The sequence below is a fragment of the Myxine glutinosa genome, chromosome 11 (genome assembly GCF_964187855.1).
Source record: "Myxine glutinosa chromosome 11, kmMyxGlut1.1, whole genome shotgun sequence".
Classification (NCBI taxonomy): Eukaryota; Metazoa; Chordata; class Myxini; order Myxiniformes; family Myxinidae; genus Myxine; species Myxine glutinosa.
In genome coordinates, this window is record NC_136271.1 from 130076941 (window position 1) to 130092432 (window position 15492).

Consider the following 15492-nt stretch of genomic DNA (forward strand, 5'->3'; position numbering starts at 1 on the left):
ACATTCCGCTTGCATGGATTGTACTACACGTCAATATTTTACCCAAATTCAACTATTATATTTCTCATCCCAACGTTCCTCAGCTTTTATACATTTTTCATTTTCAAGCCTGAGAAAAGCCACATTTCTCAAAAAACAGAATGCAGTCATTCAAAAGAGCCCGTGGACTGACCAACAACCACCAAGTCATGCCAGACATCTCCGTGACCAACCACCCAGCTGATAGCCAAACGTTGGAGGTGAACATCTTTTCCTCCGAAGCATCCTGCGATCAGACTCAAAATGTGCAAAAAACGCCGGTCCTAGATCTTCAAAGGGAGGTTCTTCTGATACAGAAAGAGCAATTGCTCTTACTGAAAGAGGTCTTTGTATTACAAACAAGACCGAAAATCTAACAGCGGCGTAGCCGGGCTTGTAAAATATTATTAACCACAAACACATATGATTAGCTTTTTAAACAGTCGCTAATGCTGTTTATAACATTAAACAAAGAAATTTGGAGGAATCCAGACATCCGTGAGGTAAGTTTTACTTACAGAACTGAGCGAAGAACTACTGTAATCTATATACCCCACATGGGTTGGGTTAATAACATGCTATCAAAAAACCGAGGCAAATTCCTTACTTCCGCGGTTGTTAGTCTGTACACCGCTTATCATGGAATCATGAGCCATACACCACTTCAATCCATTAACTTTGTATTCATGACATTGGGATTAAAGTGTTATGGCCATATTTACTATATTATTATTATTACTATTATGAAAACAATACTACTGAAACGATACACGACTGTATTAAGAAACCTGGGCTTAATTTGCCCGAAGTGGTCCGGAGGGTAGGCGTAAAGCCTAAGGCCTATATGTACCGTTTTGTTGCAATAGACGTAGCGCCGATGCTTTCAATATATGATGATCATTTTAACAATCGGTTTGTTTGTGTTTCACACTAAATGAAAAACGTCAAGGTAGATCATGACGGTTGTGATATATGACAGGTTCGACGATATGTTCGGCCTGAACAAAATTGGAATCAAAATGGCGGTGTGCGGAGTCAGCCGCCGTATCGCCGTAATGACATGAGACGTAATCATATCACCCTGTCATGTGACCAGATCCTCAGCTCTGATTGGTATACGTTTGAGGGGACACACATACATACATACAGATGGACAAACACTGTTATAGATGGCTTTGCCCTATGGGCTACGCTGCAAAAAAAATTTGGAAGATAAGGTAAAAAAAAAAGGCAACTAGAAATGGAGACTACGACCCTTCAGAAAGAAATTTTGACGCTGAAGAAGCAGCGATGAGAAAGCAAATGGTTCTTCGTTCAGGAATGAGTTCCCCAATATGTTCAGACATTGCTTGCAATCGACTTGTATGATTGTTAAAATGAACACATTATAAATGACGCGATGTTATATTGCGACATAATCGCTTGTTGATCGCTAAATGGGGCACACGTGCTTCTGGATGAAGGAGGAATAAAATTATTCTATCATAAAATTCATTCGTTTCTCATTGAGCATTTTATCTTTAATGCGTTAATATGTGCAGTATATGTTTGGAATCTTTCCAAGAATGGTGCAAGTGTGAAATTATAAAAGTGAGACATGAAACAACAAGCAAAATATTCTCGATGTTATGAAAGAGTGAAAATATTATCCAAATCACTGTACCGCCGCTCATAGCATGTTTCGCAATGTCCAATCCTTTTTCAATTGCGGAAGTATTGTTCTATCAGCCTCTGGTGTCGCTCTGCACCGTTTTGGCCCATCATTTATCGGTAATCCTCAACTGGTACTTGGAGCTCATTTTCTCCCGGGAAGTCTGGTAGCTCACGTCTCCAAGAGATGTTATGCAGAACCACAGCTGTTATAAGGAAACGACATGACCTTTGCGGCGATAGACGTAATCCGTCGTGGAGGCAGTTGAACCTTCTTTTCATGGCTCCAAATGTCCTCTCTATGATCATCATGGTTTGAGTGAGGGTGCCATTGTACCGCTTTTCTGCTCAATCATTGCGATGAGCGAGCGAGGTCATCAACCATGGTTAGCATGGATAGCCACAATCACCGATAAAATTAATCAGTCCATTATGCTGTGACTGTTCAATTTGGCAGTGTAGAGCAGACTCGTGCCAGATCCGAGAATCATGCACAGCTCCAGGGTGTTTGGCAACCTTGTTGATAATTGGCATCTCATGGTCGCATATGCACCGCACATTGATGGAGTGAAGTCCCTTTTTTTTTTCTTTTTTTTTTTTGGTTGTTGTTGTTGTTGTTGTTGTTGTATACTGAATCGAGGCTCGTGAAAGAGCTAACATTTACTTCACAAACAAATCAACCAGACAAACAAAACACACAAAAAGAGGGAGCGGAAAACAAGATGGGGAGAGAAGGAGAAGCACACAAACACAACATTTGAGAGCAGGGAGATGTGTGGAAGGGAGAGGGCTTGGGGGGAGGAGGCGTGGGAAGGGGGGGGGGGGTGGAGGGAGAAGTATAAAACACAAGGACACCAAGGATTTCCAGGACAGAAGTTGGTATTTCAAAAAAGTGGAATTGGGGTGAAATTAGCGGGGGTAGAAAAGATCAAGGTTTTGGATGGGGGAAGATAAGAGATGGTGGTGAACAGCAGTTTTAAAGACCTGGAGGGTGGAGTGGGATTGAAGAGAGTGAGGGAGTTTGTTCCAGAGGCGGGAGAAGAGAGGAATGAAGGAGTGAAGGTGAGCAGAAAGTCTTGATTTTGGCAGTTTGACCATAAGAGGGTTGCAGGCAGATCTTGTGCGACCTGTAGGAATATTTGCGGGACAGAGCCCAGAGAGAAGTCGGTAGAAGATGGAAAGACCACCAACCTGCCTGCGGTGAGTGAGTGAGAGGCCCTTGGAGTTAGCTTCATCGCGGGAGATTCCAATGATTCTGAATGCTTTGGTTTCAACAGCGTGAAGACGAGCTAGGTGTGAGGCAGGAGCACCAGCCCAGAGGGGAGAGCAGTATTCCATTGAGCTGCGGATGAAAGCCTTGTATGTGGTGAGGAGCTCAGGTGTGCCAAGGAAGGACTTTGCACGACGGAGGATGCCCAGTCGGCGACTGGCTTTGGAGGCCAGATTTGAAATGTGGTTTTCCCAGGAAAGATCATGGCAGATAGTGAGACCCAAAAGCTTGAGTGACAGAACTTCTTGGAGAGGATTATTCAGAAAGTGGATGGGAGGGTTGTCCAGTCGGTCTTTTCGGAGAGACATCGTAAGATTGTGAGATTTGTCAGGATTGAAAGACATGTTCCACTTGTTTGCCCAGTCTGTGATTTTGTCCAGGTCTGCAGAGAGTGAGGAGGCAGCAGACTGCCGATCTGAGGGATGAAGAATGGAGCGACAGAGAGTAGAGTCATCAGCAAAGAGATACAGAGGATTTTCAAGAGAGTCAGAGAGATCATTGATGAAGACCAGAAAAAGCACAGGGCCCAGAACACTGCCTTGTGGAACTCCAGCCTGAACAGGAAGAGGAGATGAGAGAAACCCATTCAGGGCCACACGTTGACTACGACTAGAGAGGAAGTCCGCCAGCCATGCGTGGAGATTTCCATTGATACCAAAAGAGGAGAGTTTGGTGAGCAGAGCGGGGTGCCAGACCGTATCGAAGGCACGTGATATGTCAAGGGAGACTGCTCTAATTTCCTGTTTGCGGTTGATGTCGGCTATCTCGTGTTCGTGAGGTGCTTGTATACAGAAGTGCATGCAGTCGATGACACCGATCACACCCGGAAGCCACGCTTGGAGAAGAAACCCAATTCACTCGGTGGGAACACTTCTTGTCCAGGAAGTTGACAAACTCTTTAACGCAGTGAACAAGGATTTCCGTCGTCCAGTGGATGACGTGGCAAACCGTCGATTTGTGGACGTTGATGGTATTTGCGATCACAGCCTGGAAGCTTCCACAAGCCAGGAATCTCAAAAAAAATACAAACTTGTAGCACAACTGGTAGGGCAAAATTCCTCTGGATAGGATGGACAAGATCTTTGTGCAATAGATTCGTCAGCCAGTAGATCCCTCTACTGTCAAACCAAAATGCTTGGTACAAGTGTTCTTCATCAAAGACATCAAGCGAGTTGAGGCGGTCTCTGAAAATACATTTGCGACATCTTGTGCGGCAATAATCGTCCTCTTTGTGACCAATTTCCATGAAGAACGCCATTTGGTTTGGAAACTCAAAGGTTTGTGTTTAAGGAGCGGGGATAGGGATGGGGAGGGGTTTCTTGGGTTTAATGAAGGTTTTAATGGAAAACTTAAGGAATATTCAAAAATGCAGCACTCCTCAAATTAAGGATGTCATTAAGGGGAAACTTGAGGAAATATTTATGTAAATCCTCAAATCTTTCCTTAAGGATGCTTTGTGCAACCGGGCCATTGTCTTTGCCTGGATGATCACCAGCTAGGAGGGGTTGTGGTCAGGCAGGAAAAATGAAACCAAAAATGACTTTTCCGACTCGATGACTCGCTCATTGTCGCCTCCGTGTTATTTGTCTTCCCTGTAAAGTATTTGTGAACTGGTATCCAAAAGGGAAATGCTATCCAAAGCATCCAGCTCCTTGTGAACAGCAAGGAAGTCTGAGTGGGATGTATGGTGGGGGGGTTGGGAGAGGTGAGGACACAGTTGGGGTGCTTGGAATGGGGGAAGAGGGGTGAGAGAAGCGAAGAATGCAGGCAACCATGAGAGATAAAGAGGGAATGTGAAAGGGTCTGGGAAATCCATAGTGCAGCCTTCCTCGAAGCCTTTGCCCATCATGTAGAGGGGTAGAATGAAGATTACACATAAATAATGTGTGAAATATAGAATTAATAAAGAAAACTTTGTCAATAACGTTTGACCAGCAGAAAAGAGGAGTTATCATGGGAGAGAGTGTGGTTATAAAGACAGAAGGAAGAATGCAGGAGAAGACAGTGGATAGGAACAGAGAAAGAGAAGGAAGTGGGTCTGGAGACTGCAACGACTACACTGCAATGAACCAGGGGGACATTTTGTCATTTCTTGAGGCAGGTATAACTGCAAGGCAAAGCATCGGAGTGAGAAGGCGGGCAGAGTGAAGATAGGAATCTTGAAGAGCAAGAGACAGCAGAAGAAAGTAGACAGGTAGGATAGGCATATCAACTTCAAGCTCCTGTATCACCTGACCAAGTAACACAATGGCAAATATACAAAGTACAAGACTTACAGGTACAGAAATGGACACATTAACACCTCACATTGATTAATTTAACATTAACAAGAGGCATACAAAATACAATCAACAGAATGGCTTTGGAATCAAGGAATGAAGGAATCAAAGTACAGGTACTTCAATCAAAAACCCAGAAAAGGAAGATGGGCACAAAACCCAAAAGGCGCTGAAAGTGAGACGCATTTAAGCTACAGAGAATAATAATTATTATTATTATTATTTTTGTATACAAGATCGAGGCTCATGAAAGAGCTAACATTAATAATATAATAATAATTAGTTAACAATATAATATATAATAATATAACATTAATAATATATTAATAATATATTATAGTAATTAATAATATATTATAATAATAATATAACATTAATAATATAATAATAATAATAATAATAATTAGTATAATAATTAATAATATAATAATGATTAGTTAGAATAATAATTAGATCGTGCAACACATCTATTCCATATTCCCAGAATATCTCCTAACACATAAATCCCTTCAAAGTTCAAACAAATGTCAACAGTGGAGTCCTCATTTCCAATTGTTCATCACACAAATGATTAGAAACCAATTGTCTATTTTGACCAATTGTAAGCATTTTATATCTTTATGGGGAACGAGTTCTACTTTCTAACAAATACGATGGAGTCGTATTCCATACTGTTCCTAATGAATAAAGCTCGATGTATCGATACGTGTGAACAATGCCACAATCAAAGGCCATATATAATGCTGAGAAAGTCATGGTGACAAATACGAAGGAGTTGTCCAAAAATGGGTTTTGTTTATTTTTCTCTCATTTTTTTGGCTTTCATTCCATTTCCTGAATTCCTCTTTCTATTATTCATCATAAGCTCATTCCTCATCCTTTTAGCGCAAGCATTTGCTTTCTGGTTACAATTAAGGTTGCACTGTGGTATTATCGGAGATTCCTGGGATCTGGGTACGCTGCCTTTTATTGGCCAATCCAGCTTGTGTAGAGGAAGCCTATCGAGCCAATCCACAATCCAAATTTAAAAATAAATAAATGCATTTTGGATTATTAAGCACTCAAATGGCTGTCCATAAGTGGTTGTGAAAGGAAACTTATACGAGACTTGCATATCCACTGTAGGTAAGGAGGGAGGATGTTTTCAAATGTAATAAATAGATGGCCAAAGGAAGTTTGGACTCGATGACATTCACATGTTAACAGGTGCAAGTGCCTCTTCATGTCCTTGCGATTCCTGCTTTGCCAAGCGAGCCAGTTTCCATCCGGAATCAGAATCAAAGGATCGAAAGATAACTGGAGGCTTCCAGACAAAGGCCAAAGTCAAAGCAAATTGCCCTTCAAAGCTACGTCCTCTTCCTGATGTTTGTCTCCACTTGACTGCAGTCTCTTTTTCCCTCTCTCAGATCTCACCACGGCAAAACCCAAACATGTGCGAACACATTAGCAAAAGGTCAACATGAAACACAGACGAAAATCTCAAACAGACCCATCTGGGGAAAAGGCCGATGGCGACAAATTGTAAAGATTACGTACAATCCACAACGGTCTCTCATCACACAGATATAGAGCTTTGTCTGCAGGTTAGACAGAATTGATCAAGCTCGAAGGAGCATAATGGAGGGAAGGAAGGGACGTGCAAACCTGTGAGATTAGAGGAAATAGCAAAACATTGTATTATGGAATCCCTTCCTTCCTTCCTTCCCATGCACCAGGCAAGCCTTTATGGAATTGGCATTCAAACAAGCAGGTAGAATAAATAGTGAACATTTTGGTAACCTCATATAATTCGAGTGTGCGCGAGAGATTCTGCGCTGGCATAAGGAAAGTGTCAATGAAACAGAGAACGAGGCCCAAAGAGCGCTGCATGCTTATGAGACACAAACTGGGCCACCAGCTTACCGGCAATATCATTGATGTTCGGAGAACGTGACGTCACAACCCCACTGCCTTCACCACTCGGTTCTGTGAAAGAAGAAGCAGGTAACGATATCCCAAGGGAACTGCGCCTGTTTCATCACAGACATTTTGTTTGTTTGAGGTAAGCATATACGTATGTATCGGTGGTGATGCCTTTTATCGGCAGCATTACAATTCCCATCGCAAACATCCGCAAGAAGTGAAATATACGGGTGGTGCAATCATTGATGGGTGAGGGTGAGGGTGAGGGTGAGGGTGAGCAACCAAGGTTTTGCCTTTTGTGAATATGTCGTAAAAATAAGACCCCACAGTGAAGAAATGCAATCAAACGATTATGGATTACTGACTCTTGAATCGTTTGTTGTTGCACTTTTTTTTTCTTTTTTTTAATATCAACAAATCAAAGTTTTTGGACTTCAGAAAATTAAATTTAAAACATATTTTAACCTTGAGGGAATAATATAATATTAAACCAAATTTACGAGAACGTTAATGTACTTCCGGTACATGAACAGAAGGCATTACACTAACAAACACTGAAATTCTGTTTCTGAACCAAAGCCTTTTGTCGAGTGAGGTGTTTGGGACATCCTCAGCTGGTTCAAGTCAATGTATGGAGACAATGAAGTGAAGTCAGTGATTGAATAAAGAGGACAGATTAGGCCTTTTCACACCTCATTTTTGGAAAGTGGGATAACACACTAGTGTGTCACATGTCACACAATAAGTGAGGTGGTTGGGAAACACAATGATTTTCAGATGTGCATACATAGATACATACACACATACATACATACACACGTACATACATACATACATACATACATACACACAGATACATACACACGTACATACATACATACATACATACACACGTACATACATACATACATACATACATACACACACACGTACATACATACACACGTACATACATACGTACACACACACACGGAACCCGTAAATATGCGATCCATGGCAGCCAGGAAAATCGACCGTGTGCTAAGTGAGACCGTGTATTACCTATCTTCCAGCGCGAGCGTGGTGGCCGCCATCTTGGATGTGTGTCGGGTGACGAGTGAAACTCGATCAATTTTTTTAAAAGATACTTTTTCGTAATAAAACAACACATATGTAATAATACTTATACAATTTTTATTATACAAAACAATATACAAAAAACATAGAAATCAAGAAATATTGTTCAGAATACAAAAGTCATTTGCATGGGTTAGTGGGGGAAACGCGTTGCCTTGCTGCAGACGCGGATACGAAACGTCGATGGAGTCATCACTGGTGATGGTGTTTATACAATGTTTATACTGAAGGAGTCCGGACTCCAGCAGAATACGAATAAAGGATGGCAAGTAGTGGGGCGGCTTAGCCCAAATATTCAAAAGAATTGTGCATTTTGTGAAACAAGCACCAAATTTGGCACAAATGTACATTAATATGTTGCGAACATTTTCAGATATTGGGCCACTTGAAATTCCGTAATTTTTTTTTTCAAATTTTTTCAAATTTCGTAATTTCAAATTTTTCGGGTGACACCGTCACAATTTCGGTCTTCGAGGCCGGCCGATAGGCAAAGTGTGACCGGAAGGGACGAGGTTCTCCTGACCACGTGGCCCTCGATCTGGGAAGCGAGAGGCGTTCCATTAGTGGACGCGCCCCTCACGCCCGACTTTTGGGCGGCCCCGGCAGGCCGTTTGTTTTGACGTTCCGAGACAGGCCCCGCACCCCAACCTCCGGGCCGACCGGAAGCTTGTGCTGAGTACATCATACCTGAACAACTCAGTGAGGCAGAACACAGCAGTGCACACCAGGGTGACCCCTTCAGTGCATAAACCAATTAACCTGTCCACTGCAGGGCATATAGAAATGAAGTTATTTTCTGCATATAATAATAATATAAGTTCAGTTCTATATAACAATTTCTGTTATCACCACTACCACTACAACTACCACTACTACAAGCTTTGTCTGGAATTTTGTGGACTAACAGACAAACAGACATACAGACAAGCTGGGATCAAAACATTACCTCCTTCCACCATTGAGTGTAGAGGTAAACATCATGGAAATTATATCATGCCCTAGATTTAATTCATGCTTACCCGTGTATTTGCTTGACTGGTTCACAAGGTCTTTTGCATACATGTAATTCAGACTCTCGTCTTCATTGCTGACCACACAATGTTCGCAACATATTAATGTACATTTGTGCCAAATTTGGTGCTTGTATCACAAAATGCACAATTCTTTTGAATATTTGGGCTAAGCCGCCCCACTATATCGGCCGGCCTCGAAGACCGAAATTGTGACGGTCACCCGAAAAATTTGAAATTACGAAATTTGAAAAAATTTGAAAAAAAAAATTACGGAATTTCAAGTGGCCCAATATCTGAAAATGTTCGCAACATATTAATGTACATTTGTGCCAAATTTGGTGCTTGTATCACAAAATGCACAACAGGTTTTCTATGCTGCTACACTAAAGGCACAAACTCGTCCGAGAAGATGTTTATTCGTAAAACCAACTCGGGAACACTAAAAAGCCCGTTTATCGGGCTGCCTTATAAAGCAAAACCAGAAACCGAAACCGAAAGCCACGCCTCTCAAGCGAGGCGTGCTTTGGTGGTCACGTGATCCACAGGTGTAGCTCATTATACCCGCACGCGCGGCACGCTTTGGCGGTCACGTGACCAGCCACTCTGGCGCCGTGGATCCCCGCCGGTGACGTCACCGGCTGGAGCAAGGAGATTCTGATGCCGGTCTTGCTTGGGGGACCCATGGGTCGCTACACACGCCCCCCCAGAATGGACTTGGTCCAGGGAGGTCAACCTGAGGGGGGTCCGGATGACCCGACCGTAACGACCCCTGGCCGGTCGAGGGGGGGGGGGGGTCCGGTGTGTTGGTGGATGGTCGGACGGGGGGTGTAGTGGACGGGGGGCGGCCGCGCCGCAGTGGCAGAGCCAGCCGTGGCGGCTGGCCGAAGTCCATGTGGGCCGGTTTGAGGCGGTCCAGCGAGATCCGGTCCGCCCGGCCGCCGATGCTGACGATGAAGGACTTGTTGTCCCGGCGTAGGACCCGGAAGGGTCCGTCGTAAGGTGGCCGGAGCGGCCCCCGGTGCGCGTCGTGGCACACAAAGACGTACTCCGCCGTGCGGAGTGCTGGGGGGACGTAGGAGTGGGGGTCGCCGTGGCGGGACGTTGGCACCGGGGCGAAACGTTGGACGGCCTCCTGGAAGTCCGTGCGCTGGCGCGCGGCGGACCAGGGGCTGGTGGCGTCGGGCACGAACTCGCCCGGGACGCGGAGAGTCTGGCCGTACACCAGCTCGGCGGTGGACGCCTGGAGGTCCTCCTTGGGGGCCGTGCGGAGGCCCAAAAGGACCCACGGGAGCCGGTCGTCCCACCCGTCGTCCTGGAGGCCGGCCATGAGTGCGGCCTTCATGGAGCGGTGAAACCGCTCACACAACCCGTTGGCTTGGGGGTGGTAGGCCATGGTGCGGTGCAGAGTGACTCCCAACGAGCGGGCGACCGCGCCCCAAAGTTCGGACGTGAACTGTGGGCCGCGGTCGGACAAGATGTCCGCCGTTGCGCCGAAGCGCGCGACCCAGGTGGCGATGAACGCCTGCGCCACGTCGGCGGTGGTGGTGGAGGTGAGGGGCACGGCCTCCGGCCACCTGGTGGTCCTGTCCACCATGGTGAGCAGGTGGGTGAACCCCCGCGATGGGGGCAGGGGACCCACCAGGTCCACGTGGACGTGGTCGAAACGCCGCTCGGGCACGGTGAAAGGAGCCAACGGAGCCAGGGTGTGACGGTGGACCTTGGCCCGCTGGCAGGCTGTGCAGGCGTTGGCCCAGTCGCGGACGTCTCGTCGCAACCCGTGCCAGACGAAGCGTGCCGACACCAGCTTCTGGGACGCCTTCCGGCCTGGGTGCGAGAGGTCGTGGAGGGAAGCGAAAATGCGGCGCCACCAGGAGACCGGCACGACAGGGCGCGGTCGGCCTTGGGAGACGTCGCAAAGCAGGGCCGTGCCCGCGAAGGGGACGTCAGCCAAGCGGAGGCCCGTGTCTGCCACCCTGAGCGCCTGCACCGTGCCGTCGGTGGCCTGGTCCGTCGCCATCAGGGCGAAATCCACGCCGAGGTGGACGGCGTTGGCGCCGGCCCGAGAAAGGCAGTCGGCCACGGTGTTGTCTTTCCTGGTGACGTGCCGGATGTCCGTGGTGTATTCCGACACGGCGGAGAGGTGGCGCTGCTGGAGGGCCGACCACGGCTCCGTGACCTTGGCCATTGCGAAAATCAATGGCTTGTGGTCGACAAAGGCCGTGAATGGGCGGCCCTCCAGGAGGTGGCGAAAATGGCGGACGGCCAGGTACAGCCCGAGGAGCTCGCGGTCGAACGTGCTGTACTTCAGCTCGTTGGGCCGGAGTTGCCGGCTGAAGAACGCGAGCGGCTGCCAGGCCCCGTTCACACATTGTTCATGGACCGCGCCCACGGCGTAGTCGGAGGCGTCCGTGGTGAGGGCGATGGGGGCATGTGGTACCGGGTGGGCCAGCAGCGTGGCATTGGCGAGGGCCCGTTTCGCGCCGGCAAAAGCCGCGTCCATGTCCATGGACCAGACGACGTCGTGCTTCGCTGGCTGGCCGTGGAGGGCGGCATACAAGGGCCGCATGAGTTGCGCCGCTCGGGGCACGAAGCGGTGGTAGAAGTTCACCATCCCGAGGAACTCCTGCAGCGCCTTGACGGAGCGGGGGCGCGGGAAAGCGGCGATGGCCTCGACTTTGGCCGGCAGTGGCACAGCGCCGCTCCGGGTGATGCGGTGGCCCAAAAAGTCGATCGTCGCCGCACCAAAGTGACATTTGGCCGGGTTGACAATCAAGCCGTGCTCGCTGAGGCGGCCGAAGAGCGTCCGGAGGTGGAGGAGATGCTCGGCTCTGGACGTGCTGGCGACAAGGATGTCGTCCAGGTAGGTGAAGAGGAACGGCAGGTCGCGCAGCACGCCGTCCATCAGGCGCTGGAACGCCTGCGCCGCGTTTTTGAGGCCGAAGGGCATCCGGAGGAACTCGAAGAGGCCGAAAGGTGTGATCACGGCCGTCTTCGGGATGTCGGCCGAGCGGACGGGCACCTGGTGGTACCCCCGAATCAGGTCCACTTTAGAAAAAATGGTCCGCCCCGCCAACCGGGCGGAAAAATCCTGGATGTGCGGGACGGGGTACCTGTCGGGGGTAGTGGCGTCGTTGAGGCGGTGGTAGTCGCCGCATGGCCGCCGTCCGCCCCCCGGCTTCGGGACGATGTGCAACGGCGAGGCCCAGGCGCTGCCGGAGCGCCGTACGATGCCGAGGCGCTCCAGCGCCGTGAACTCGGCCTTGGCGACGGCGAGTTTGGCGGGGTCGAGACGGCGAGCCCGAGCGTTCACCGGCGGGCCCGTAGTGGGGATGTGATGCTCGATGCCGTGCCTCACCGCAATGGCCGAAAACGTCGGCCGCGTGAGGGCCGGGAACTCCGCGAGGAGACGTGCGAAGTCGTCCACCAATGGGAGGGCGCAGGAAAACTCGGTGGGTGCGGCCCGGCTCAAGGCGCACGCCAGGGAGCTGAAAGTCTCGGCGTTGACGAGACGCCGGCGTTTCACGTCTACCAGCAGCCCATGGGCGCACAAGAAATCGGCCCCGAGCAAAACCATGGGGATGTCCGCCGTCACGAACTCCCAGTGAAAGAGCTGGCTGCCGAAGCGGAGGGCGACGGTGCGTGGGCCGAAAGTGCGGATGGCGGAGCCGTTGGCCGCGACCAATGGGGGGCCGCAGAAGGCGGCCCGCCTGTCCTCCGCCGAAGCGGAAATGACGCTCAGCTGGGCGCCGGCGTCGCAGAGGAAGCGCCGCCCCGAGGCTCGGTCCGCGATGAACAGCAGGTTTCCGGAACGGCCGGCGTTCATTGCTGGGAGGGAACGCCGGCTCGCCCGTTTCCCGACTTGCCGAACGTGCATGGGGGTCGGCATGATCGGGCCTGCCGCCCGAACCTGGCGTGGAAATGGCACCAGGCCGGGTCCGGCGGGGGCTCCGGTCGACGCGTCGGGACCGGGCGACGCGGCGTCGCCGCTGCCAGTCGTGCCGGCCCGGCGGTCTCCGGGAAGGAGACTGTGTCGCGAGCGTCAGGCGGGTGGGCGGGAAGGCTCCTGGCCGCCACCCCGACGAGCTGGCTCGCCGCTCCGGCGAGCTGGCTTGCCGAAGTGATCTTGTCGGCCTCCTTGGCGAGGTCGCGGGGGTTTACGATGGTCGTACCTGCCAGGGCGACCCGTACCGGGGCCGGGAGCTGGCGAAGAAAGAGCTCCTGAAACAGGAAATCCGAGGGGTGCTCGCCGAGCAACGCGAGCATGTAGTCCATGCGCTCGGACGGGCGCGTATCGCCGAGCTCCAGTAGGTCGAGCAGGCGTCGTGCGCGCTCAGCCGGGGAAAGGGCGAACACACCCAGCAGAAGTGCCTTGATGGCGTCGTACTTGCCGTCAGCGGGCGGGTACTGGAGGAAGCTCAGGCAGCGGGCGGCGGTCGTGGAGCCGAGCGCGGCGACCACGTAATGGTAGCGGGTGGCGTCCTCCGTGATGCCACGCAGGGCGAACTGGGAGTCCGCCTGCGCGAACCAGACGGTGGCATGTGCTTCCCAGAAGGTGGGCAGCTTGAGGGACACTGCGGTGTCCATTGCCGTGTTGCAAATTCGGGGTCACCAGTGAAGGGGTCCGGACTCCAGCAGAATACGGATAAAAGGATGGCAAGGCACAAACTCGTCCGAGAAGATGTTTATTCGTAAAACCAACTCGTGAACACTAACAAGCCCGTTTATCAGGCTGCCTTATAAAGCAAAACCAGAAACCGAAACCGAAACCGAAAGCCACGCCTCTCAAGCGAGGCGTGCTTCGGTGGTCACGTGATCCACAGGTGTAGCTCACTATACCCGCACGCGGCACGCTTTGGCGGTCACGTGACCAGCCACTCTGGCGCCGTGGATCCCCGCCGGTGACGTCACCGGCTGGAGCAAGGAGATTCTGATGCCGGTCTTGCTTGGGGGACCCATGGGTCGCTACACACACATACATACATACACACATACATACATACACATACATACATACATACATACACACATACATACATACATACATACACATACATACATACATACTGTTGCGGATATGGGATTTGCATCCATCCATATCCGCTTGTAAATATTCCCCTATTTCCTCAATACTTCCCAACTCTCCCCAATCCCCCATTCCCTAGTCCCATTTTCTGTAAACAACACTCTGTAGACCCGACCTCCCCCTATTTCCCCCATTAAATGTCACACCCAGGTTCACCGCATCTCATGTAAGACAACTATAGGACATCTTGCTAGTTATTCTTAGTCTATGTCAGTTAAGGATTCGTTTCCATTAATTCTGACCCTTCGTTGCACCAGAATGTGATTGTATGGCACCGTTAGGAAGTTTAGGACCTCCCAATACCTCCCCGCAGCTCTTCCTCACAGTTCAGCAACAACAACAACAACAACAACGAGCCGCCATCGAACATGTGCTCGACGGGGTTACCAAACAGGGGCTCCCTGTCAGCTCCTCGTCAAGGGCGGAGCCCGGTAACCCCCGCACCCAATGGAAGCGGCGGACCGGCCCCAGTGGGGCGGAACCAACCAGCCGAGGGCGTGTCACTCCCCGCTGAGCATGCGCAGTGAGAGGGAGGTGACGTCAGATGCGCGCTGAGCTTGGAGCAAGCAAGACCACCTCCGAGCGCTGTGAGGCCTCCCTGCATCTTTTGGACCGTGCTTTATCCTGTCCCCGAGCCAAGGTGCACCTTGTGCTATCGACCTACCTGTCCCTTCCTGCCATCAATCCCTGTGTAAGTCTACCTTGTCCGTTTGTCCGTGGTCTGTCTGGGCTAAGATAAGACGGTATTTAAGTGCCCATCTCTTCTGTGTCTTTACCTCACTCTGCCTTGTAATCTACCCCCTTTTCTCCACCACTGTAATTGTACCCTCCTCCGGAGGTCTTGAGAACTGTACCCCTTGCGTCGTTTCCTCTTTCCCAGTCGTCGTGTCCTTTCCATCATTGATTTAGCATAGCGCGATTTGGCCAACGTCTGGGTGAATCGGGTGAGTGTAAGGGAAGAAAAGGGGAGCAACTGTTCGGCCGCGGTAATACCACCGCTCGGTAAATAACATCCTAATCCGCGGTCCGTAACAGGAAACGTGGAAACCTTATCTTAATACATACATACACATACATACATACATACATACACACATACATACATACATACATACACATACATACATACATACATACATACATACATACATACACTACTCA

The 15492-nt window shown here is 49.8% G+C and overlaps 1 protein-coding gene across 2 annotated transcripts in view; it reads right to left on the reverse strand.

Moving 5' to 3' along the window:
- The window catches only part of HSPG2 (heparan sulfate proteoglycan 2), a 411257-nt gene that overhangs the window by 357672 nt on the left and 38093 nt on the right, over window positions 1–15492 (reverse strand). For both annotated transcript variants that reach the window (XM_068131082.2, XM_078787133.1), the window contains exon 3: window positions 7120–7182. In XM_068131082.2, the coding sequence (XP_067987183.2) occupies window positions 7120–7182 (63 nt within the window). The remainder of the gene's footprint in view (window positions 1–7119; window positions 7183–15492) is intronic.